At 38.3% G+C, this 27995-nt stretch overlaps 1 protein-coding gene across 1 annotated transcript; it reads left to right on the top strand.

Moving 5' to 3' along the window:
• The first annotated feature begins 21813 nt into the window (after positions 1-21813).
• Positions 21814-26462, top strand: LOC148015529 (protein PHR1-LIKE 3-like). The gene is made up of 7 exons (XM_087665359.1): positions 21814-22632; positions 22775-22967; positions 23520-23596; positions 23727-23784; positions 23883-23964; positions 24046-24115; positions 24235-26462. Exons 2-7 carry the CDS (start codon positions 22778-22780, stop codon positions 25138-25140), a joined length of 1383 nt encoding a protein of 460 aa, XP_087521485.1. The 5' UTR covers positions 21814-22632; positions 22775-22777; the 3' UTR covers positions 25141-26462.
• The last annotated feature ends 1533 nt before the right edge of the window (positions 26463-27995 follow it).

Here is a 27995-nt window from a genome sequence, read left to right as displayed (position 1 = left end):
TTTGAGTAGCAATCATATATTTACAAGCTATAGAGTCTTGATCTATCTTACATATAATTTTTCATTCTGTCCTTGTATCCCATTCTTCATCAACAAATTGTATGATATGATCATATGTTAGTCTCTTCACTAAAAGCATGGTTTTTGTTATTCTTATCTCCATATTAGAGAAGAAATCAATAAATATATTAATAGGCATAAATAAAGTAACTTTGCTTAGCCTACTTGAGATATTAGATTTTAGTGCTTTCTGGTCTCAGAAAATATCTTACATCTATAGCCCTCACTAGTAGCTGGACTTGGCAAAGGCCACTCAAAGCTTGAAAAATCTGGCAAAGGAAGGAGTTTTATTGATCCCCATTGGCAACGCCGCATAGGAATAACATAAGAATGGTCACAAAAGAATATTCCATTCTCTGCAAACTCTGTCTTCTTTCTGCCTCTATACATTTCTTCTCCATTATGATGCACGTAGGGAACTATTTCCAAGAAAACTTGAGCTCAAATGGGATGGTCCCTACAAAATCATAAGAATAGGAAAAAATAAGCCCACGACATTACTCGCAGATCTTGAGGGAGTGGAGTTTAATAATAAGGTTAATCTTAATAAGATTAAACCTTATTATCTCTAAATACACTAATGAAATAAATGCCTTACAGGTCAATACTAGGCAGATCAAGAACTTGCAAGAGACGAAATAAGTTGATGGGGCAGTTGATTCCTTATTTGGAACACCTAGACTTGGAGCAGTGATATCATCAGAGGAAGCTTATCTGGTGGAGTAAAGAATATAAAGTGATCGAACAAGAGGATGGATCATTCGTCTAGGAAATCAAAGTCTTCTATCATCAGTGCTTATGAATTTTGACATGCATCCCTATTGTATTCAATGAAGAAGGTGGGATGGAGCCTTCAATACATCCTCTGAAAATGCTAAATTTTAACTATCATAATTACGAGTAGAGGTGACGATGGCTGGTTGTGTGAACCCTTTGTGGACGTACACATTGTACTTTAATGGAGCATCCAAGGGTCCCAAAAAGAAAGGGAGTATAGGGGTTGTTATTAGAGATTTCCGATGTAGAGTCGTGATGAAATTAGTTGTTTATCTCGGGGTTGGATTTTCCAATAACATGGCAAAATACAAAGCTTTAATCATGGGCTTGGATATTGCTAAGAAGGGTGGTATCCGTCATTTATTAGTAAAGGGGGATTCCCAATTGGTATTGAATCAACTAAATGGGACTTACACAGTAGGAAACCCCATTCTTTCTATGTATTATCACACTACTATGACCCTACTTGACGGGTTTGAGAGAGTGTTTCTTCAGTTGGTTCCATGTTATTGGAATCAGTTTGCAGACTCGTTAGCCAACTTTGCTTATGAAGAAGACATTTTCTTCAACTATGGTTCTAGTTTGAATATCTCTATGGATGATGAGATAGGACCCCGTTAATTATGGGGGGTTTTATCAGAACATGCTCTATATGGCAGACGATGGTTAGTATGGATGATGCAAAGAGTTGCCGATCAGACCCATTGGTCTTTGTTATCTTGGACCCATAGGTTGGTCAGAGACACATTATGCATACACCTCATGCCTTTTATGTAGGAGGCATGGGTCACAATCTGATGCATTTAGTTTAGGGCATGAGCCCTATTTTCTCATTGGAATGGAGCAGCTTGTTGCATACCTTGATTTCCTTAGGCTAAGAGGAAAGTTTTTGTCGACTTTAAATGCTTTATTTCTTTTGGCCAAGAGGGCCAATTTTGTTGATTGTGAAATGTTCTACCTCTTTAGGCCAAGAGGGCCATATGTTTGTTTGGTGCATGTACGTTTAATGGTTTTCTATTTTAGTGATTGCATCACATAGGTCAACGAAGTTACTGGAAGGAGACTTTGTTGCAAAGGATCTTCTTGTGGTGGTCATTCTAGGTGGTTTCGTCTCCTTTTTGAGTCTTTTTCCCTTAAGCAGATAATGTCATATAGGTATGCGGGGGTTATTTTATTTTTGATTGTTGGGGACTAGCAATCAAGGCATGAAGTTCCAGGTTTAGGGTAGGTATATCTAGGGGAGATTTGAGTAGTCATCTACCTCCTATTAGGACATTGTCAGGCATTAAAAGACCTATTTTAGAAGATAGTTCTAGTGACCATGTCCTTCCTACTTGCTAGGTAGTTGTCCTACGAGTCCTTGCTGGTGCAAGGCAGTTATAGAAAATGCTGCCAAAATATCAAAAGAAGAGTAGTTCTAAATCTATCTAAAAATAAGAATTATAAAGGTGTGTGAAAAGGGGTTCTAACCCCTCAATAAGAACAGAAAAGGAAAAAAGGAAGAAAAATCCTAAAAGAAATTGATTATCACCTTGCGAAGGCCTAGTAGGTTCTTAGGGACGAGTACTTGGGGCCGATGCCTTGTCTTTCTAGGGGTAGCAGCTAGCGGAAAAGAAAAGAAAAGGAAGGTTGGAGCAAAAATAAAAGTGAGCATTAAAACAGGATTAAGTGTCACCTCATGAGAGCTTGGTAGGTGCTTGGGTACCGCGTTAGGACCTCTAAGGCCGATGCCCTATTCTCCTTGGGTCACTCTACGCTCAGCTCCCTCCTTTTTACACACCCAAGTATGTAAACCTTGAATGGAAAATATGTTATCAGACAAATATGATGACTAAGCTATAGGAGTCCTCACCTAGTAGGAGGTCCTGGTCCAATTGTCCTAAGTTGGTGGGTAGGTAGTTCAAACCACCACTAGGATAACCTTTTTGATAGTTTTTTTCGCCAGTCTGTATTAGAGAAGTTGGTTAGCGACTTGCTTTGGATTTCTATTAGATTATGCCTGGCATATCCCTTGTGGATTTTCATGCCTTGATTCTGTCAGGCAATAGGGTGAGAGCTAACCTTGCGCTTTGTTGATCATAATTTTTGTATTAGATTGATGCTCTTTATGATTATGTATGTGCGAATCTGTTCATGGGATTTGACGGGCTGAGTCATCCTATCCTATGGTCGCCAATGAGAGCTGGATTTTAAAATCTGATTTTGAGCTATGCTTGTAGCATTGGAGCCCGTTTTTGGAGCAAGAAGTGCTCGAGAAGCACCAAAGACCAAATTTTCATGAAAAATCAAACGATGGTGGATGGCCAAGCTGGAGTTTTCCTAGATGCATTTCAACGTTAGGAATCCAATGCAAGTCTCAGTTCATCGATCAGAGGTGATTTTACCCTCCATTTAATCCCCGCAAGGTTTGGAGTTATAAAGCAACTACTGGATCGCGAGCTAGTGCGTGACAAAGGCCAAGTTGATGGATTTTGATGGCACGAAGTAACCTATCGAGATGGATCTTGAATCCAACTTCGTTTGCCCACTAGAAATCGAAATATCTACTTGTGGGGACAATGTGAACACAACAAAGCTGAATCGATTATTTTAAAGTTTAATAACCTTAGGCCTAATAAGAAGCCTCAAACTAATGAAAAAAACTGAGAACAAGGGGGCGCTTTTTTTTTGCGCCCCTTCCAAATCTTCCCAATGCCGCTTGATTCCACACATTTCTAGAGAGAGAGAGATTCTCTATCCAGACAGAGAGAGGAAGGAGATGACTGTATGCATCAACTCAAGAGAGAAGGGGGAGGGTTGTGATGACAAATTTGGAGCAAATACTGATGTTGGAGTGATAGAGGACGTAGATCAGACTGAGAGAGTGCACCAATGGCAAAGAAGAAGCGTCAAAGGCCTCCCGTCTATGAGATACGAGCCTTGAAATCGCAGTTTCTATGCATAAGTGAGCGGTTCGTTTGTTTTATGAAAAATGGTTTAAGAAGGTGCTTGATTGTGTTTGTTCTTGATTTTCCATACTGCATTCTCTTTGAAATATGAAAAAAACCATAAAATATGATGATATAATAATTTTCTGCAAAACATGCAAAACCCAAAAGTTGTGGTTTTGATAAAAATAATGGAATTTGGGATTTTCATTGATTGTTTTGGGGTCATATGGGATAGAAATGGATATGAAAATCTTGTTGAGTGTCCTTGATCAATGAGAACTTATAATTTTGAAGTATCACATTTTTATGAATAAATAAATGGGGAAAAAAAATATAAGGGAAATTTTAGTTTTCTCGCCTAAAAATTTAGGAAAAAATACATTTCATGTTTGGGAGCATGTAGCAAGGCTAGAGCATGAGGATCAAGCATCAGTCATCTGGTTTCTATGTTATAGTATATTTTTATCGATTTTTATATGAAAACAACATAAAAATGAACCCTACACCTACCCAACAAATGCAAAACCTAATCGGTAGGGAAAAAGAGGGTTTGTGAAAGTGGCTAGTTACTGAAAATGATTCAAATTCTAATTTATTTGTCTATGCACATCATATAGGATGGATTATCGTTTGATTTAAGAAGACTAGTAGCACAAAGAAATTCGGTGCTAGTCTCTATCAATGCAGCACCACATATGATTAGTTGGAAAATCATTGAAGGGTTGTTTTTGCACTTTACCTAGCTGGTTTCTAATGATAAAATGCTTGAGCACAATGGTCATCCACATTTGCATTGAACATGACATGGTATCAAACCTAGACACATTGCAATTGTTTGTCAAATATGGACCTACGTGGAGTGTGTAAGGAAACCCGAGCTATAAGGTAGACGAACGATTTCTTGGGGGGAATCTTGGTAAGGAAATATCAAATATCCTGGATCATTCAAAATATATAAAGGTAGAGATTGTTCGTATGTGCTTTATGTTAGAGTAGCGCATCGAGGGGCCAATCCTCTTGGTGTAGGAGAACTACAGTGGGGCCACAGCATTCAGTTGGAGGGGTGTCTCCTTTGTATTTGTGTTATGTGGTATATTATACCAAGATGTATGAGATCTCCCTTTGAGGATTAAGGAAGGGCAATCATTGGACTACGTTCTATTACACACGCAATATCTATAGTAGTGATTAGGATAGTGTGTCCCTTAGATGCTCCTGGCCGCGAGGCCATGTGGGGCTGTCTTGTGAGTGTTAGAGAGGCCCGTCGGCTAGTTCCTATAGCCAGTGTCATGCCAATTTTTGGTCTTGACATAAATTTTACCGAGCTTATACCTTTTCTTTTGAACTCACATGATATCTTACATGTTCTATAAGATGGACCCTTGGGCTTAGTTGCTTCTTCTAAATAAGAACATCTTGGATCTGCTCCTTCCACAAATTGAATTTAGTACCATCAAACTATTTGATATTGTAGATGATGAAACTATTTATGCAACACAACAACCAACTATCATGTGATAGTAAGCAAAAAAACATATGAAGCATGTGGGGTAAGAAGGGAACTCATAGCACCTTTGATAATCCTACCCAAAAAGGTGTTGGAGAGTATATGAATAAGATGATAAATGAAAGGATGTTGTGTATGCTATCTAATGCTAGTCTTACTCAAGGATCTTGGGCTACAGCTATGGTGACTATTGTATATTTGATAAATATAGGTTGCCCAATACTAATTTGGATAGTGGCATTCCTAAAGATGCATCCTTGGACAAGAATCTCTCTTATGATCACTTAAGAGTGTTTAGTTGTGAATCTTATGTGCATGCACCAAAGGAAAAGTGCAATAAGCTAGAGACAAAATCCACTAAGTGTATCTTTTTGGGCTATGGACAAAGTGGTGAAATGGGTTATTGCCTTTAGGTCTAGAAGATAGAAAGATTGTTTGTAGTAATGATGTGATTTCAATGTGAAGAAAATGCATAAGTAACCTCTAAAGGAAGTGGAAACACAAGAAAGGTTACTTTCCAAGATATAGTGCCACCTATTATTTTGTCATGTGGGGCAAATGCTAGCGGGCCAAGTGTGTAGACAAAGGGCACAAGTGATACTTTAGTTAGTGAGTAGAAAGCATGGAAATTTATTGAGCAGTAAGTTGAGAGCCCTACAGTGCCTCATGAAGAAAGATTGGAGGTTAAAACTTCCCATTCTAAGTGACTCATTGTGCTACACAAAACTACTCATATCTCTCGTCCCTTGAGAGATTTCAGCCTCCTAGGGTTAACTATGTGGTGTTGATAGATTGTGGGGAGCCATGTTGTTACAAAGAGGCCACAACTCATGATGATAAGATTAAGTGGGAGCTAGCTATGTAGTCTAAAATGGGTTTCATTATGAAGAATGAGACTTGGGAAGAACTAGTTCCTTTGCTAAAGGGAAAAAATGCTTTTTCATCCAAGTGGATCTATAAGTTGAAGGTTATAGGTGATGTTAGACCAAAGTACAAAGTAAGGTTAGTGGCCAAAGGTTTCAAGCAAGAGCAAGGTGTAGACTTTGATGAGATCTTTTCATCTGTGTGAAATTGACTACACTTCACACTATGCTTACCTTGGTAGCTAAGGATGATATGGACCTTGCACATTGGATGTCAAGGCAGTATATTCTATATGGTGATCTTCATGATGAGATCTACATGAAATATCCAGAGGGTTTTCTGGAACATGGCAAAGAAGAGCTTTTCTACAATCTAGAAATGAGTCTTTATGGATTAAAGTACACCCCATGGGAATGATAAAATAAGTTTGATGCATTTATGCGATCTCATGGCTACAATAGAAGTAAAAGAACCACTACTTATACAATAGAAAGGCTAAACAAACCATTGCTTATACATTAGAAAGGCTAAACATGGTAGCTTGATAGTGTTGATCCTTTATGTGGATGATATGTTGATAGCATGACTTATATTCCTTTGGATCTCTCTCGCATCATGGTCTTAGGCATATGCCCTTAAAAGGAATGAATGTACTCACTCATTTGTAGTATTTATTGCCTCTTGACTACTCATGTTTTGACTCTTGTGATCATTGCTTGTATGGAAGGCAGACTTTCAACTCTCATAAAAATCGAGTATTGTCAAATTTGACTTAATCAACCACACATGCATGTGTAGTGTATGCACACACTTTTGTGGGCATATGTATGTGTTTGCAATATGTGACACACACACGTGTGTGTGTGTGTGTGTTTTTTTTTTTTTTATAGCATTGTTTTAGGAATGAAAACCATTGAATGAAACACTCCAAACTAATTGAATTGTTTTTAAGAGAACATAATAGTCACAAAGTGTAGCATTATATATCCAAGAAAATTTAGGATAAAAACACACATTTTTCAATTTTCAATGCTCCAATGTGAGGTGACTTTTGTTGAAATTCGCAATTCAAAATAATAGGAAATAAATCCTCATGCGAACCAATATCTATGTGCACACACACATGTACACACATGCATTTGCACACAAAATGTGTGCATGTGATTTTGTACTTAGCATGATGTGATAGGATTACAAACCCAATCAAAAAATCACTATTTGATGTACAAGCTTGAAGAAAAATAATACTTTATATAACTTGTCCATAACATTTTTAATGATGAAACCAAATGCCTAAAAACACCTTACCAAAAGGACAAAACCATTTTTCCTACTTGCAAAAAGTAGCCATGCAAGATGCATGCACATGGCTTTATAGGATGTCATTTTAATGTATCACCTTGTAGAACAACCTTTTTGTTTTTAGACACCGTTTAACATTGTTGCCATGTAATTATAACATGAATTTTATGTGTGGTGTGCTTGAAGAGAAAGAACTATTATGCTTCAAAGACAATGATGAAGATTGATGATAGAGACAAATCATTTTTGAAAGTTGAGTTATTTGGAATGAGGCCTTGTTACATGGAAGAATGAGGCCATGTCACATGGAAGACACTTCAACGAAAGAAGGCTCTAGTATTATAGAACATTAAACTTCATATGCTAAGTGAGAAGCTAAGAAAGAGAGATTATAAGTTTGAGAATTTTACTCAAACCAAACATGTTTTGTTAGGATAAAGTTGTAGGACATTGTTTTGTATAATGTATACATCATGCAAACATAGACCTACAGATGTCACATTTTTGGATTGTAGATTTTTGGATGATTTGGTGGTTGGTACTTGATTTCGATCGTTATAATGCATTCTACTTGTAAAGTCTGTGAGACAAATACTTGTTTCCTTTCATAGCACCTAGATTCCTTTGTTAAAATCACCTTAGAACCTAGATTCTTGTACATACATTCGTAGTTCCACATGTTTGCATATTCAACACTATCAACTTTACTTTCTTGGCATATTCCATTATCTTTTAGAAAATGTATTTAATTCTTATGAAGGTAACCTTGTGATAGGTACCCAATCTTGAATCCCCCTCGGCCCAAAACACTCACACACTCAAAAGCTTTGCTTGTTAACCTCCCTTCCATATTCCCCCAAAAGCAACCACCCTTTTATGCTCCTTCTCTTTGTGGGGGCAATGTCCTTAGATTCTATCAAAAGTTGCCTAATCACTCAAGGGAATCAACCTTAGACGTTGTGATGAAACTATGCCCTTGTTTGTACTTTGTCATTCATTTTTGTGAAGGCATTTGAATGGATGTCTCGTACCACTCTTACATGATGTCTAGATTCCACTCACATAAACTACACAACAAGACCAAAGTTAACATCATGACAAATCATAGACAATGTTCCAGAAGCTATTATCAAATGTGCTCTTGCTTTTCTTTTAGGTTCTTGCACATAGTAAGTTGTTGCTATAGAAAAAGATAAATTTCTACAAAATTACTACATTGAACTTGAATATTAATGGCTTCACCAAGTCATGATGGCCTTGTAACTTATCTACTCAAAAAGACATATACAATAATGCAATCTTGAAGAATGTGTGGTATATTCTTTGAGAAGGACAAGTTGTATGCTTGTAATAAATCATAATCATAATTTTATTTGTGACCCCACATGGTAAAATGAGTAGCTAATGGATGTTTTGTGACCAAAAGCTTGGTTGCGATAATGCATCTCTTATGATTGCATAATTCTAGGCTATAATCCATTAATTTGGTTGGAAAACATAAGTATAGGCTATAATCCACTAATTTTGTTGAAAAACACATCCCAAAATGTCAAATGGAAAAGAAAAACAATGAGAAAGCAAAAAAGATAATGACATGAAGGTAAGATTGTATCTATGTCGAATCTTCTTTTTATTGTGACAAGCATAATCAAAAGACACACATATAGAGTCAACCACACTTTATGCATAATTGGTATCTTCGAAAGTTGAGGGAATCACAAAAAGTTGATGGATTTTTATCAAGAAAATAATGACTAATTATGGACCTATTCCTTTTGAGAGTGCTTTCACCTAGGTAGAAATGAAGCTCCTCCACAATCTCCTTCTTTATGCCACAATGATGAGTAGCATACAGATGTCATAGCAAATGCCTTTCTCTATGGTTATGTAATGGAAAGGAAAGTAGCTTCAATTTAAGCTATCCATTATGATATCAAATATGCAAAAGTTTGTAGCGTGTTGGCATAAACACATTTTGAAAGTAGCAAAGTCTTAAATGATGTGATCCATGCTTGTTGTAATAAATTCATATGAGCCCTTACTTATCATATTCACATGGACATACCACTAAAAAGAGAGTTGCATGCTTATGAGGGTAGTGAATGCCTTTGATGCAAAAAAGATGCTAAGGAGATACTTCATGATATTGCAAAAGGTCAAAGTAAGCATGATGAGTAGAATAAACATTGAGATCAAATAAAGTGATCTTGTTTGATAACCCAACACGAAAGGCACATGAAATATTATTCTAAAGACTTATAGAAACTAGAATATTGCTGAACACTACGATTAAGGGAGAGGTCAAAGGTTCCACACAAGAAAAGTTGAAGGACAGACAAGACCGTGCTCATGGAGCTTTATTAGAATAAAAGCTTGATCAAGATCTTTGAACACACGCATTTTCAAGGATTGCAATAAGGCATGTCAAAATAGGCAATCCAATTCAAGCCAATATGCTTTGGAAGAAAAGTGCAGGGATCTTGTAGAAATTGGATAACACTTGAGGTGGAAGAATTTTCCAAAAGGTATCACTATTAGCATATGGCATAAAGGAGACTCATAAGGATTTTTGGATGGAATCAAGATTCCTTGCATGAAGTACTCAAAAGAGAAAGAAACAAGGTGAAAGCTATTATGTCAAGAAGAGCTTCAAAAAGAAAGGTCTGAATCCAGAAAACGTGAGCACTTCTACACCAAATAGTAAAAAGGAATCGAAAGAAGGAACATACATTTGCCACTTTAAAGTTTTTTCTATGGATACCGTTAAAGGTTTACTTTCATATAGTGCTCTATAACATGTAGGGAGTCGAATATTGAGCCTCGATCCGAGCACACATTGATACAACCTAAACATTTAAGGCTATAGTATTTGTCTTTTGTTCTAATGATCAAAACGTTAGGAAATTGCTTATTAGGTTGACTCCACACACTAAAACCCAGCCTTCAAGATGTAGGTAGTAAGATAAAGCATCTCCCAATCGGAACATTGCATAAAATTTTGCTATAATCTTGAGAGTTTAGTTGATATTTATGGCATTACATTAAATTCTCATATATTTCCTCACCTCTAACCTCGTTTTCTCTTCTTCTCTCTTTGTTTGAAATAGTTTCTATCTTACATCATGGGTAGTAGCCTACCTTCTTTTATTAAAGCCTAAAATAGTCCCATAGCTTGGGTAGTGGACGAGTGACCTCTCTCTAAGCATATGGAATAATGTTCATTTCCTTCCATTCATCCACCTTTCTCCCCTTCTTATGAATCTCTACTCACTAGTGTTATCTATGATGAGAGATTGAGAGCATATTTCATGAGATTTATTTATTTGCTCTCTATATTATTCATAGTTACCCATTGAGAAATTATAAGTGCACACCTATGTCCTTTAATTTTCCTCTTCAAGTGAAAGGGAGGATTATCACAATCCTTAGTTTGATAGCTATAATCACCAACCCCTTAGCATGTCTCTTTAGGACAAAGGAAATATGATTATATTGTCATCAAATGTCATTAGATAGTGATAATCACCAACATCATAATTCTTACACTTTTTCATTGGTTGAGGATGATTACAATATCTCCACTTAGAACATCTAACTTTCTTAAGGATCCTGAAAACCAAATAGCTAAAAGCGAGCAAACCGAAATATATGCATATCCATGCAATATTGTTATTGACTTTATTGTAATTAATTGCCTAATTAGTCAATCATGATGAAAAGATTGGTAGTAGCAATGCACAATACTTATATCACCTTTAAGGCTCAACACGAAAATCAACATAAGTTTTGTTTCATGGCCCCAAGTGAGTGAGTGTTCTTTTCAGAGGAAGGCCCAAATGAAGTTTTTAAAAATCTACCTTAAAAGTTTGAGGTGGCATGACATTAGCTCACATTTATGTCATTGTAACTTGTGTGTATGGCCTATTAATGGATAAGTTCTTTGCAAAACTGATTCATTACAATTAAGCTACACCAGCTTATTTCAAGTTGCTTACTTGATTTAGGTAGTTGGCTATGTTTGAGTCTACTTATGGGTCTGCATAACTAGAAAAATGATGGCATGGTATTTATGCATGTGGCAACATTGGTATTAAGTTGGCTCCATGAGTACATCGGTACATGTATGCATTATTCATATTATTTTGTAGGACAAAGTTTTCCCATATCAAATATTAAGCCATAATTAATTAATTTTTTGATACTTAACCATTTTCATCTCTAATGCTTTGAAGCTACTGCTATTTTAAACTCTTGATCTTTTTTATTATGTGAGGTATTTTGTTTACTCTATTTCCTTTTGGCTCATGCTACCCTTATGCTTCTAAATCATATGGTCTACATAGTGACCAAAGTCACATGCATGTTGTGTAATCCAACATCAATAGCTTCCCCTGTTATTATATGATAGCATCATGGCCTCTATATGTAGCAAATTAGTGAATGAGCTAGATTACTACCTTATCGAATTTGGGATTTCTTACTTTGGCTATTTGTTGGTTGTACATGAATACTTCATTATGTTTTTGTGTCCTATTAATTTCACAAACTCTCATCCTTCTAGTTTAGGAGAGATTCCTATATTCAATTCATACCCTTCTCCATGAGAATAAAAAATGGAATGCACTTGTAGCTTGAAAATTATCTAATGTGATTAGGATTAGTCCACCTTGAGATGTAAAGATTTAGATCTCCATATATTTCTCTCCCTTGTATGTACTATGCTTTCATATATTCTTTGTGTTTATATACTTTACCTAGGTATAAAAATTCTTATATCTACATTTGTTTTGAATCCAGTGTAGAATCTTTGAGATCTAACCACTTTGAAGTTACAATTTATTTATCTTTTTCCCATTATCACAATGTGAAGCTTATATCCATCAGAAGAAAGCTCACTTCTTATACTCTCTAGACAGTTAGAAATGAGAAGAAGAGAGAATGCATTGTTGGAGCCCCTCAAAGTGCACATGCACACACCCATGAAGTGGATATTTGGTCAAATGCAAAATGTAATACTATATCATTTCTCTGAAGCCTTATATGCTTGTACCTTTTGAAGGGAAGTTCAAACATAAACCTAGCTTTATAGTATCCATGTCCAAGCACCACATGAGAATTGGTCATTGTCATTTACTTTTTATGCCAATAGTGGATGTCTTAGGTAAACTAGCTATGCCTACACAATTATGTGCTAGAATATGAAAAAGATATTAATAGAGGCATCTACAACAAATTGATGACGTGATATTATTAACTTGAAAGATCAATGTGCTCTTTAAATTTGATCAATTTCCATGTACAATTAAATTGGGGATTGTGTGTTGAACCAAGCCTTTTGTTTTTTTTTTTTTTTGTGGTTTCGCCTCTTCAAAGCTTGTATTCTTCAACAAACATTTCTGTGCCAACCTCTTCTTATATTTGTAGTTTTCTAATGCCAATGGTGATAGTTATGTTATGGACCATTGTGGATGAGGCATGTTAAAGATTTAGTATAGGGGGTAGGATCAATGTATGCTTCCATTGAGTCATATGAAGTGTGAGTGAATGCTTTACCATTCATCTAGTCATGTGAGGGAATTTGTGGGTGGATGTCTTACACATTTCTTGGCATAAAGTGAAATGTATATTATCTTAAGGATCCTACCTCTAGCCTTCTATGATTTTGGACCAAGGAGGAGGTTTCATGCCTTGTACTTCAAAATCACATTGGAAGTTTTTCTTGTTTTGAAAAGAAATTTAGAAATTTGTTGTCTTTCTCAAAACTAATGCAACAATTAGTTGGTTTTATCCACCATCTTCCTATGAGTATTCAATCTTCAAAGCTAGAGATTCTTTTTGCTTGAACAAGGCACAAATGTGCATGGTCCCATTATTGCATAGACATTTGAACATTGTCTCAAATTTGATTGCAACATTATTAAAAAGATGTGAAGTATTAGGAAGTATGAGGATTTGTATTATTTCACTCTATGAGTACCAATTTCTTTCCATCTTATCTTTCTCACTTCACACATATAGATTCATTCCTATATAACATGGCAAACATGATTATGATCTATTTAAGCTACACACACAAACTTCAACCTTGTTGAAGTCCATCCTCTTTTTGACTAAGAGAACCAACCAACAACTTTACATTCAAGGGAAGGCTAAAATTTTGATTCTTAGACTTTGTAGTCAAATCATCTTATATCTTTAGGGACCTAAGGCTTTCCTATACCATTACAATTGTACCTTAGCCTAGAGATGTTACTTGCTCATGCTATGTGAATTGATTTGGTTTCATAATTATTCAAGTTCTCATTTCCCTTCCTATTAGTTCTTAAACTATCAAAATGCCCTTGTGGGTTAGAGAATTGGGAGTGTGAGTGGCCCAAGAGGCTTGGGTGTTCTATACCAGATATTAGGGAACTTCATATGGTGTTGAAGGCTCTAGTTTTTGGGCATACATAGTATCGATGCAGATTCTTATTTAGTAGTTATATTTCTTGTGGGGGTCTCTTTGAATAGGAAATGTTTCTCTTTGGGATGCTTGTTAACCATTGTATGATTGTTTTCTAGGAGTTAAAACCATTTCTCTTGGATACTTGTCCTCTAGGATCAAACCATTCATGACTTCTAGCATGAATGCTAGCAATGGTGGAAAACGTGGTGACATGAGTGCTTGTTGGGGGTTAAGTGTCTAAGGAGCTACCTACTCCATGAATCAACTTATGGGAGGTTTTTTACTTTTCAAAGTGCCACACCAAATGTTTTTCCATGTGAATCATGGAGAATAGGTCCTACAAAAATGTTGGATAAACACAAGAGCCTTAAAGGGAGACAAAAAGGGAAGTAGCATTCTTATGTTTGTCTTAATGGTCATATCTTTCTATAAACAAATGGGGATACTACTAAGAACTCACATATGTTGGCTACTATAAACATCAAGACATACACAATTTTCACTGCATTAATGCTTGTGATCTATGGAAGTAAACCATGTAAAATATAAATAGATGTATACATTAATGTAATCCATGTAATGTAGCACACAATGTATGCTATTTGCAATTGGGTTTGAATTTCAATGTATGTCACCTCATGATCAACCACTTTCTAATAAGTGCTTGTTGACTACTAGTAACAACTTTCTAATAAATGCTCATTGAATACTACTGACAACTTTTTCTCCCAAGAAAGCTTTAAGACTTGGTCATATTGCAATTAGGCTCCTTTGCCCTCTCAACTCCTTGATGCTAAGGAGGAGTGACAAAAAAGGTAGGTGAGGCTAAATAGATGCCTATAAGGGCCTTTGAAAAATATGTAAGCTTCAAGGTAAAATGAAATCTATGATACATATCAAATGGGACATTAGAATTGAGCTCAAACTAGAAAATAGCTTCTTCAACCACTTGATATTTTTGTGGCCCAAAATTTTGAGGACAACACGTCTTGGCCAAGGTGGCACCTTCTATGAGCAAATGGTGATGCTTTTGAAAGTGCCTTTTAGAGGTAGTGACTTGGGTTTTTACTCAAAAATCTTAGTGGGTGATATTATCGAGGAATTATTCTTCATAGTAAACAAAATAGATCATGCTTGCTTGACATGTCAAATAATTGACAATGAAAGGAACAATTCATGATCTATATTTCACTGATGGAGACCTACTTGTGATTTAATCTCTAGGCTATTGTTGCTAATGATTCTCGCATTCTTCCTTGATATGCCCCAAGGATAAGAGAGAGCATATATAAAATTTACAATTATTTAAGAAAGAAATATGTTTGTGTACCAAACTTACTATGTAGAAAGGATTATGACTAATGCATGTTGCTTTATGTCACCTGCATTGGCTTTTTGAAAAAGGAAAAATAGTGGGGTTCGAGAACTAGATTTTAGACTTGGATAATAGAAATTTATACTTAGCCATTGCATATAACACTCAAGCTTGTTTGCGAAAATTCTCACATATCTAGTTCCATTTGTTGCTCCCAACATGGATACAAGAAGTACAAATGTTTTCATGTTGGAGCCTTTTCAAAGACTAAGCTTGCACAAGGGAATTGAAAATATTTTCTTTAGACCACTAGAAATATTTGAATGAAAAGCTAAAAGGAAGGTTTTTGATAGGCTTGTGCTAGTAGTGTGTACTTCTAGTCATGAGACACTTGAGCCTTGAATAGGTGTGGCCATGTAAGAGCCTTTGAGGAAGATCTCCTTCCATATTAAGAGTCATGCCACACACATGCACGGATTAAGATTCTTAGCAATTTATAAAGTGAAGGCAGGGGTAAATATGTGGCCATATGAGGCTTAGTTAACTTGTTAGCCTTCCAAAAAGTCCAATAAGTAGTACATGAGGCCTTACTCTTAACATCTTGCATTTTCTTATCTTGGGCGGTGACTCTAGAATATTTAAGAATGTCACATATTACACATTATTTACATGTGGAATGGTACCATTTCAAATGGGTATTCACAACTGAATTGAAAGAGACATATTTCATCATTTAGAAGTTGGGGAAAGTCAAAGGTGCATATCTGTAGGTTAAAGAGCAAGGCATCCATAGGACATCAAAGATAGAGCTTTAAAAATGAAACATTAAATTCCAGATTTAGTTTGGGCTTTGGTGCTACTTTTAAAAATGTGTTAATGTGAAATGTCAAATTCTATCAACTTCATGAACAAATTTGAAAATGCATGTATAAGAATTTAAAATGTAAAATCTAAGCACTAGTGTCGTGTTGTGGGGGGGTGAGGTGGGGTGGGTTGAGCGGGGTTTTTTGAGTTGAGGTGGGGTGGGGTGGGGTGGGTGGTGCAAGGTCTTTTGAGGGGGGTTGTCATGTTGGGGGGGGGGGGGGGGGCAGGGTTTTTTGAGGGGGGGTGGGGTGGGGTGAGGTGAGGGGGGGGGATAGTGTACCGTGTCGTGGGGGTGTGAGGTGGGGCTCACTTCATGCAAATTGTAAAAACTAGTGTGGACAAAAACTATCAATGTATATGCATACAACTTTTAATTCTTGAAAGTTATCTCAAACACAAAAATTAAATACTTGAGGCCCCTTACAATATTACACAAGTCATTGGAAATCGTGTGAACAAACTGTAAAGTCTTGCAAGCTTTGCTCGAGCTTTTTAAGTGCATAGATGTTTTATACATCCCTATGTAACCTATTTTGTGATATTTTATTGACCCTTATGTCACTTCTTATCATGATTTTTGAGGGAAATCGAGTACAAGCACCAGCATCTAGGAGCATCTAGGAGCACCAGCATCTAGGAGCATGATGAATTTAAAGTTCAAATTAATGGAAAAATACCTATTCTTGTGTATGCAAATTAAATGGGAGCCTTTGTTTCCTATCTTCTCCTCCTCCTCCTTCCACCATACTTGAGAGAGAGAGAGACTTGAGAGAGAGAGAGAGAGAGAGAGAGAGAGAGAGAGAGAGAGAGAGAGAGAGAGAGAGAGAGAGAGAGAGAGAGAGAGAGAGAGAGAGAGAGAGAGAGAGAGAGAGAGAGAGAGAGAGAGAGAGAGAGAGAGAGAGAGAGAGAGAGAGAGAGAGAGAGAGAGAGAGAGAGAGAGAGAGAGCAAGAAGAGGTTTCCCCTCTTCTCTACTTCTCTTGGTTCCTCCTCTTCTTGCTCATGCTCTGCTCCCTTGCAACATCTTGTGATTGAAGGGTTTTCTTGTAGGAGCACACTTGGATCATGTGATCATTGGAGCTTCTCCCTCAAGGGATAGACAACAATAAGAGAGGAAGAGGTAACGATAAGCATACACTTGCATTCTTTTCTTTCTTCATTTCGTGGATAAGAGAGAGTAGGCATGGAAGGGTAGTGAGAGTGGAAAGTGGAGAGATTTGTGAGAGAGGCATATTGTGAGCTTGGAAAGTGTGGAAGCTCTTAAATTAATAAGAATGTCCACAAATATCCCACTATTGAGGCTTTTTTGAGTTAATAGAACACAACTAAGAGGTTTTCAAATTGGCATGGACAGCAACTAATACAGAATGTTTAGATACAAAGAATCCTAAAAAGGTAGGTGATAGAGAGGGTTTATGTATAATGAAAGCTCTAAAGGGAGGAGATTTAGAGGTTTTACATATAGTGGACCCCCAATTCATATTTAGCCCCATTTTGATACATGTAGGCCCTTACGAGACTATTGTGTAGGTGGATTTGTTTTTCATAGATCGTAACGTTAAATTAGGACATGTATCATGTTAGTTGACGTTATGACATCGAGACTAAGAAAGTGGTATCTAGCAAGTTGTCTTGAACCTTATCCAAGTAAGGATAGTGCCATGCAAGGGCATCAAGTGACTACCTTAAATTTTGGTAATAAGGGAAGTGGGCCTTGCTTGGCACATTCTTCATTCCATTTAATTGTCTAACTCACTTTACTTGGTAGACTCCATGAAAGTCTATGGGATTACCCTCAATGTTGGCTCCACATGTAGTCATTCACATCCAACTTCTTCGACACACTTACACTATGTGGGAAATGTTAGATAGGAGGATTGTTCTTCATAGATGGTGACATTAAACTTAGGCATGTATCATGTCAATTAGTTGAGGTTGTGACATTGAGACTAAGAAAGTGGTCTCTAGCAAGTTGTGTCAAACTTTATCCAACTAAGGATTAGTGCCATGCTAGAGAACTAAAGTTATATGCCACCTTTGTTTGTGAACACACCTTACTACACATATTAGTGTGTTAGCACACTTTAGCTTAGGGTTAGGGTTTGGGGTCATCCCTAGGCCTATAAAAATAAGACCCTAACTTGTACTTCATATCACACTTATCATCATTAGTTTATTCTTACAATTTGTGTCCTTGCAAGAATTCTCTCTCTCTCTCTATGTGTGTGTGTGTGTGTGTGTGTGTGTGTGTGTCCTCCATAGAGTTCCATGAACCTTAGATGCTGGTCACATTCATGGGATCCACCATCCAACAATGGCATCGGAGCACTCTCAATCATCTTCAACACCAATGTCCACCAACTAAGTGACACAATGTATGCTACCTAATCTATTGCCCAATAGCTCCAATGGAAGGAGGAGGAGGAGGAGGAGGAGGAGGAGGAGGAGGAGGAGGAGGAGTAGCACAATAGTAGAAGTAGTAGCAGTACTAGTAGTAACAGCCACCTTTGCCATCCAACTAGTAGTAGTACTAGGAGCAATAGCAGCAGTAGTAGCAGCAGCCTCCTTTGCCATCCAACTAGTAGTAGTAGTAGTAGTAGTACTAGTAGCAATAGCAGCAGTAGTAGCAACAGCCTTTGCCATTCGTAGTAGTAGTAGCAACAGCATCAGCAGTCGCCTTTGCCATCCGTAGTAGTAGCAGTAGCAGTAGCAAGAGCAGTAGTAATAGGAGCAGGAGCAGGAGCAAGAGCAGGAACCTTTGCCATTCGTAGGAGTAGGAGTAGGAGTAAGAGTAGGAGTAGGAGTAGGAGTAGGAGTAGGAGTAGGGCAGCAGCCTTTGCCATCCATAGTAGTAGCAGTAGTAGTAGCAGCAGGAGTAGCAGTAGCAGTAGTAGTAGCAATAGCAATAGCAATAGCAATAGCAATAGCAATAGCAATAGCAATAGCAATAGCAATAGCAATAGCAATAGCAATAGTAGCAGCATCAACGATAGCAGTAATAGCAGCCTTTTCCATCCAACTTTGTTGCCCATCTTCTACCTTTTAATGTCATTTGCTTTGACATGCCATTAGTTGTTTCCCTCAATCTATTGCCACAATTGTTTCTTGATCAAACTATAGCCACATAACCTACTATCATCACTTTCTCTTGCTAGGATATCTACCTATATATCATCATCATAATCAATGTGTCACCTGTTCTATTGTTATATGCACCATCTCTTAATTGCAGCCATGTGATGATGTTGCCCTTGCTTGTGACACTTGCTACCATTCAAGATGAGTTGTATTTCTCTTATTTCCTTTCCTTCTAATTTGCAAATAAGTTATGTCTCAAGGGCGTTGTAACCACTTTCCCCTGGCCTCTTAGTTGAGCCCAAAAGCTATAGCTAGGTGTTTGGCCTTTGGTCATGTGCCTAGTGCCTCTGAACCACGTAGACTTTTGTTTGACCTTCAAGCCATGCACATGCACCTCTAAACCATGTCCCACTTTCGTGTCATAGACCATCTCATGACCATACGCATGTTGCATCTTCTCTCACTTATGTATCTCATCTATAGAATCATTATACGGTATTGAACACTACCTCTTTTGAGATAAGGCCTTACCATAATCATTTTATTATGTTTTGTGTCATGAGTTCAATCACTCTTGATCTAGAGGGGGCTTTTTTAGTTATCTGTCACCTTTGTGTGTGAACATGCCTTAGCATGCATGGTATGTGAACACACTTTAGTTTAGGGTTAGGGTTTAAGGTCATCCCTACACCTCTAAACAAGGCCCTAACTTGTACTTCACATCACACTTTATCACTATTGACTTATTCTTACAATTTGCATACTTGTAAGACCTCTCTCTCTCTCTCTCTCTCTCTCTCTCTCTCTCTCTCTCTCTCTCTCTCTCTCTCTCTCTCTCTCTCTCTCTCTCTCTCTCTCTCTCTCTCTACGTTTGGCTTAGATGGTCACCATTCACGAGCTCCACCACCCACCAACAATGTAAGTATGTTGAAGCCTTGCAAGTAAGGTGAGCCTCGGATGGCATATCCTTCAACTTCATTCCTTTTTAATACTCGAAGCTAAGTTTACTTGCTAAACTTTATCGAAGTCAATGGCATTGCCCTAAATGTTGGCTTCTCACATCTAGTCATATGCATCCCAACAACTCCTTGTTCACACTCACACCACATTAAATGCCCCTTTCTCATGGATAGGGGCCCTAATGGCTTCATTCTCAATACTTTTAAAGTTGATTTGATAGAGATGGATGACCTTGCTCACATAAAAATTGGATCAACACCTATTCATGTGTTTAGACTAGTATGCCTTGGTCCAACAAAGAAGTTTGGTGGCTTCCAAGCAGGAGATCAATGCTATTATCCTAGTTGAGTGGGTGCCATGGCCCCCAACATCATCCATCCCCCCCTGGTTCCCCATGGGCTCCAAGTGAGGGGAAGGCATTAAGTGGCCCCTAGTAGTATGAATACAAGAGGAGGCAAGTTTTTTCCTCAACTCCTTGCAAACACTTTTCAAACATAATCGAGGAGGATGAGTTCAGAGTAGTAGGAAATGGTATTGCTTGAACTTCCTTATAGGAGACTTGTGCCAAGACCCAACCCAAGCCCTAGATGAGTTGGATTAGACCCAAATGTGTAGTTGTGGCTAGCCTTTTCAATCTTGGAGGTCTCAAAGGGGCTTTTATATTTTGGAGCATTGAGGTAAATTGAGGACGTGGTGTACAACAACTGTAGGGATGGATGAGGATGTGGCGTTTAAGAAAAACTAAGATTTCATTTAAAATCAATTGCACTAAATTCTTAAGGTTTGAAGAAGATTTAAAACCTTATAATTTACAAAATATTTTGTGGCAAACACATGCAATTTGATTCAGAAATTTGAAAGAAAAGTGAACACAACAAAATACAATACACTTGTAAGCAAGTGACATACAAAGAATATGGAGAATGAAAACCTTTGATTAGTGTAGATGATCATAATATATAGTTACTGTTTTCGAGTTATGTGCTTGCTTCGATAGCCCATAGGAACTAAGAGATAGTATAGATTGTGAATGTAGAAAAACATTGACTAAGCTTATAAGAATGAGACACAAACTATTATTCTAGATAGAGCATTGCGTGCATGCTTTGTAAAACATGCAACCAAAATTGAATTTCATATATGGTAGGTCCATGAATCACATACCTCCTTTGAGAAGTCTAACAAGAAAAACCATGCTATGATAGGCCCTCTAAATCAAGACTAAATTAGGACCTAGTGTAGTGATGACTCTACACATGCATGTAGCTAGTCTGGTAATGTGCAAACACCCTCTAAGGTTTGCCTCTAGCTATTTGGTCACACTTGACCACAGTAATCCAATGTTGAAACGAGGACCTATTAGATAAATGTATTGCTCATAAACACTTTCTCTTTACATGGGGGGCTCACAAAAACAAAGTAAGCAATTAGCAATTGCATACACAGCTTCTAGATTTTCCATTGGAGGATGGTGTGTCTACAAGCAAAGAGGTTTTTTGTGCGCGGGGTGTTACGAGTGCGTGTGAACACGCCTGGATGAAACTATGGTCAAAGGTCTTAAAGTAATTTAGGGAAGAGCATTGGGCAAAATGTCAATGAGGTTGTTAATTGTAGGTGGCAGGGGTGGGGTTTTAAATAATTGGAAGGTAATTAAAGGGGGTTTAAGACAAAACTAATAGTTTCTCTTTTGTCTGGGTCTTGTTCTTTTGCAGGTGAGGGCATATTCCTCAGAGCTCGCATCCCGGCGTCTCATAAAGACACACAGAGCCACACTACGCGCACAGCGAGAGAGAGAGAGAGAGAGAGTACCTTCCCGTCAACCATTTTACCTACAAATGCACACCCTGCCCAGCCTGCGTTTTCCTGTTGCTTCTCTCTCGTAGTTCTTGCATCGTCGTCGTCGTCATCATCATCATAACCTCGTCTTCTTTGTACCTACCTGCACCATAGAATCTCGCTGCTCCCATCAACTTCCGAGCATTTCTTGACACGGAGACCCAGACACAGAGAGAGAGAGAGAGAGAGAGAGAGAGAGAGAGAGATTGATATTTTACGAAAAAAAAAAGAGAGAGATTGATCCAATTGATCAATTGTCCTTCTCTGTATTAAGCTTGTATCATATCCTTTTCTGCGTTCAAGCATGTATATGCGTTGACGACCCACCCAACACAAACGCAGAAGAAATGCCATGGATCTTTGAATAGGAGAGACGCAGACAAGGAGCTTCGGTCATCTTCTACATCGCCTACTAGGCGGTCGTGGTCCGATTGGCTGATACGAATGCATTCTGGGACACTTCATCAATGCCCAATTGCTCAAGAATGGCACCTCTGATTATTCGTTTTGGTTGTGCCTGTTAGATTTTGTGGCTTGCACCCTCGCCGCGATATCGCAGCTCTTGCGCCTTTGTGATAGTAGCTCACAGGACTGGTTCACGCCTTTTCACCGAATCACCTCTTCAAGTTCCCACTTTATCAAGGAAGTTGGTTGCAGAGCAGAGCTGAGGACGACATCAGTTGCATTGTCAGTCAGGTACCCATCTTATGTCTGGGCTGTATGAACACAGAACATTGGCCTGAAGGATCTGAGTGCTTCATATGGGGGCCAAAGGCTTCCATGGCATTCCACTGCCTCCTCTGATGTTGAAATGATTTGAACTGTTTTCTCATGCCAGATAATGTATCAGATAACTGATTGCCAGGGCCTGCCATCTGGGCTACCACATCAAGTTTGTCCTTTCTCAGCGAAGCTGCAGGGAGGAGATGGAGCAGTGGTCCTTTCAACAGATCCAAAGCCACGCTTACGGTGGACTGCAGAGCTTCACGAGCGTTTTGTAGATGCAGTCAATCAGCTCGGTGGAGCTGACAGTAAGCCCCTCCTTTCTGTCCTGATGCATATTGCTTTCCATTAGTCTGGCTTCCAGTGAGGCAGTTTATATGTGTAGCACCCAGATTTTAATGAGATGTTGACAGAACCCTGGAGGATCAAAGAACAGCTTCTAATTTGAGCAAATATTAGTTCACGCAGCATTTTGTTGTCAGTGCCATGGAGCCTAGCCTGATTGATCTTTTTAAAGGAGAATGGTGCTTGCGCATGACTGTTGCAGCATAACATCACTTTGTTTTTTGCTGATTGTAAGCTCTACTTAATTCTGCTCAGTCTGGAAAGATTCGTACCCATAACCAGCATAGTCATGTGTTATAAAAGCAGTCTTAGTCTTATGGCTCTGAAGTACAGTCAGTTGTGTGGATCTTAGATCTGAGTTGTTAGATGTTGTAGCTGTTATTATGGCTGTGGTTAACCATTGGCTAATGGTTCTGATCTTCGTTATCAACTTTTCTGGGTCACGAGTTAAGCTGATAGTAGAGAGCAGTCCATTAAATCAATAAGATGATTGACTGACAAATGGTCATATGCAGAGGCCACACCGAAATCAGTATTGCGAGTCATGAATGTGAAGGGTCTCACACTATACCACCTGAAAAGTCATCTTCAGGTAAATTCTAATTCTGTTGCAGAGAGATTATTTTGTGTAGGAGTGTTACTTTGTTGCTGTACTTTGATCTGGAGACCCTATATGCTGTTCAATCTTGCCCACTAACCTATGTTAGGGATGCTGCTAACAGAAATATCGCCTAGGAAAGCAGCCCCACAAAGAGGTGAATGCGGAGGTGGGAAGAGCTGGTGAGTTGAAAATTTTATTCCATGAAATAGTATCTTGGATACAGTGAGCTCGATTTCAAGTCAAAAACTTAGTGATGTTGTTGCACATGAATTTTCAGTCTCTACAGAAACATCTGAAGGCCCAGTGGCTACTACATCAACATCTACATGCACTAGTCTACCGAGCCAAAATGCGTCTGAGTGAGTACTATTCCTCTTGATCTTGAACATGAGGAACAGCTGAAATGGGTGAACTGAGAAGCTTTCTCCTGTCTGTCCCAGCAATATGCAAATAACAGAAGCTCTGCGTATGCAAATGGAAGTACAGAGGAAGCTCCGCGAACAGTTAGAGGTAAAGAAGCTTATGCGAAAGTTAGGTTGCTTCTTTCATCACTTTCAAGTTTCAATGCAAGGCCTTGTTTTGTGCTTGCCCTTACAAAATGCTTATCTGTGCTTGCTCCTACTAAGCAGGTGCAACGGCTTCTACAAGTGCGGATAGAGGCACAAGGGAGGTACTTACAGTCTATACTTGAAAAAGCACAACAGACCCTTACTGGGCAAACGGTCACAAGCATTGGACTTGAGGCAGCTCGAGCTGAGCTTTCTGATTTGGCAACTAAAGTTTCCAGGAAATGCTTGGACTCTAACTTTTCAAATTTGACCATTTCGTCTCTAGCTGACACACATAATGGGGACATGGAAGAACATACACCACAGCATTCGCAAGAGAAGACAGACTGTTCTCCAGAAAGCTCTTTGACGAACATCACCTCTCATGAGAGGTTTGAAACCTATGAAAATGGGAACCCTCAGTTATGTGGTAAGAAGAGATGTAGAAATTTTTTTGGTGATGCTGATGTGCAAACTAGCCAGGCTAGGGATGAAGAGCTGCAGGATTTCAGTGCCAGAGTTGGAAGGTGCTTGTCAGATGAAAGATTGTCAACTTCACTCTCTGCTTGGAGTGCTCCAGGGTCAGAGATGTCTCAGAATACTTTGCAGGAGCGAGAATTTTTAGATAGTAGACTACACAATGGTGAGCATCGGGGAGTAGCTGTTGAGCAAGTAAGAATCAAAGAAGAAAGAGACTCAGAAGTGGAAAATTTTCAACACATGGCATTTTCAGTGGATCCGGTCACTTGTTTGACTGGCTCAAATGAGTCTGGAAGGGCCACCTGCTCTATGCAGTACAAAGTAGGTCTACCTGCTGTATTTTCAGCTGATCAAGTCATTAGCTTGGCTGACTCAAATGGAGGTGGAAAGACCTCTTGCTCTACACAGTACATAGCAGGGAAGGGACTCGATTTGAATACAGATAACAATGCCACAGGGATTAAACATTGGGAGTTTGACCTGAATGGATATGGTGGCACCAGATGAGCTGTGGCAAGTCTGCTCTCTGTAATTTTGTTCAGTGTGCAACTCCATGTAACTTTTTCTAATCTGCAGTTGCTCAGATCTGCTCGAGACACTATTTGCAACAGAGAGATGTTTCATTGTAGAGAAGCCCTAGTATTGATTGCTAGTGCTGTTTTGGAGAGTGGAACTGATCTTTGTCCTGTACTTTATGTGATATCCTAAGTTTGAGTACTCTAGGATTTTGTAGTGATGTACCAAAGATAGTTTTGGATATCAAACTTACCTGGGTGGCTGTTGATGAAGCCAACAGGTCACTGCACTGCTTTGTCTAGTGATGTAATAAGTATTTGGATATTATCCTAGAAAATGGATTCACTATCATGAACAGAGGAGTTTTTCTAATAACTGTTTTAAGAGGTTGAAATTTTAGAACATCCTAGCTGTTTGTTGCCAGAAAGCCTGCAAATACAGCCCAAAGGTGTTACCACACCAAGACTTTTGGTTGTGTTGAACCCTCTCCATCACAACAATCAATGTTGCATCTGTGAGGGTGCCCAAGAGAACAATGGCTTGGGATGGAAACTTCTCATGAATGAGGCATTTGCTATGGCAGGTTTTGAGGATTGGATTGAATGCCAAGTAACAAAGTTTTGACAGGATAACTGCCTAAGCAATGGCACATCAAGGTTCAAATTCTGTGATGGAGTGGCTCTCTGGGGTCTTTACCCTCGGAGGTGCGGGGATTTGGAGGAAGCCCAATCAAACACTTCAAAAACTGGCGTACATGAAAAAAAAAAAACAGGCTTTGAATTAAAGACTTCTTCTGGAAGTGTCCAGCCCAATTCTGTATAGACAACTAAGATTCACACATCTTTTCACCAATTTGGTGATGATAACAGAAACACACTTCAGAACACAATATAGTAACTTACATTGATTAAGTGTATCTATTCATCTAGACTAGCATTAGCTCTTCATAGGCTGTCCCATATCTCAAGCAAGGTAGGAGAGCCTATATCTCAAGCTCCATCACTTGTAACTTCTCCATCATTCATATGGAGTGCGACCAGCTTGCTTACGGTACTTGAGCTTGAGTTGTAAGGAAGGAGCTTGAAGACAAGTATGCAATAAGCAAGGGGCAAGACAAGCAAGAAATCAATACCTCGGAGTGGGTGCTCCCATTTTGTCCATTTTTATACAGCCACCCTTGGAGAAGGTATGCAATCATTTTTATACTGAAGCCATGGTTTTGGATTTAGATGCCCTTAACAGTGAGCAGAGATGGTGGTCATTGTGCATTCTGAGCCCTTATATTGGACATGTAAGGATTTGACAAACAATCTATAAATATTGCATTTTGGTGCTATGCTTGTTAGGTCATATTTAAGAGTTTTGTGAGCACAAGCCTTCTACATGGTCTCAAGTAATGGTAGAATGACATTGTATGGAGGCCATGGTCATGATCAAAATTCTAATTTTAGTCGCATGGCGTAGGACAAGTGTAAGAAACCAAGGGGGCCAAGAGGTTTAGGTGGATGATATCTAATGCATAATGATAACATGACATGATGCATACTTTTACTATGGTAAGTTTGTTATATGGCAATAGAGTATTGTAAGAAGGAAAGGGACATTAAATTTGGTAGGCTTGTAGAAAGGAATCTATGCTTCATCAAGCAAGTTTTGATGTCTTACACAACACATGCTAAATGCAACTAGTGGTGTATCATCCATGAGCGACTCCTTGCCATTCTATTGCACACTGAAATGTTCTCCTTACTTTAGTTGTTTATTAACTTAACATAATTTCTCCTTACTTTAGTTGTTTATTAACTTGACAATTATGTCGAGTATTGTCCTATGCTTTTGGATGGTCCTTTATTTCGATGATATACTTTAGATAAGTTGCATTAAGGAGACGGTCAAATAGAGGACCCAAGAAAGATTGTACAAAATTAATGTCACTATTACCGAAGGCAATAGGGTTAGCAAGGCATTCTCATTGCATGTATGCTTGTCTACTCTAAAAGTGGCTATGTTCACATTGGGCTTTAATAGTAATTGCAAATTTGGACATGTAGCATGAGCACATGTAAATGTGCACAACCAATGAAATTTATACCTTCTCAATGAGTTTTTACATAGTTTAAGGTTGATATATAATAATTTTTTTGTTTTATACAATTTTCCAAGCTTGAAGTTTGATGATACACAAAGTAAGTTCAACTTATCCATTTGGGATAATCAAAGCATTCCTTCTAGCAAGATATGAGGGTCATCATAAGAGCATTCATCTCATTTACTTGGATATGTTTTGTTCATAGAGATATTTTGATAAATGGAGACAAGCACTATGCCACAATAGAGGGTAAAAGGAATGTGAAATGTTTAGTCATTTTTAGAGCTTTAAGGCTATAGTTGTAGGGTAATTTGATTTTAGATTTGTAGAGTTGGTGTTGGTTACATCACCTCACACACACTTGGATTTAAGACTTCCTCCTCAGTCATAGCCCTTTTAGGATGGTAGTGGTGGTTACATTTTGGGTTGTATTCTTGCAACTAGACATAGCAACCAACGTAGCTACATTCTAGTCTTCTCTTCCTTCATGAACTGCTTTGCAACCACTTTGCCCTTCTCAGCCCTACACTACCATGGTGGTGCCTCATGAAAGTTGCACTATCCTTTATTATCATGTGTTCCATATAGTTGCACTAGGCCCTTTATGTGGTTCTTGGCCATTCATCATCATCCCATTAGATCTACTTTTGGCAAAAAATGTACTCTTTTTTCCAAAGAGAGAAACTATTTGGACCAATTAGGAGAAAGCTATTGTAATGGACCACACCGTTTCTTTTATTTTTTAAATGGATTTAGC

Source organism: Lygodium microphyllum, chromosome 24 (assembly GCF_053477565.2).
Source record: "Lygodium microphyllum isolate KBCC chromosome 24, Lygodium_microphyllum_v1.1.10, whole genome shotgun sequence".
Classification (NCBI taxonomy): Eukaryota; Viridiplantae; Streptophyta; class Polypodiopsida; order Schizaeales; family Lygodiaceae; genus Lygodium; species Lygodium microphyllum.
The sequence above is the reverse complement of the archived record's forward strand: the minus strand, read 5'-3'. Positions and strand labels throughout refer to the sequence as shown.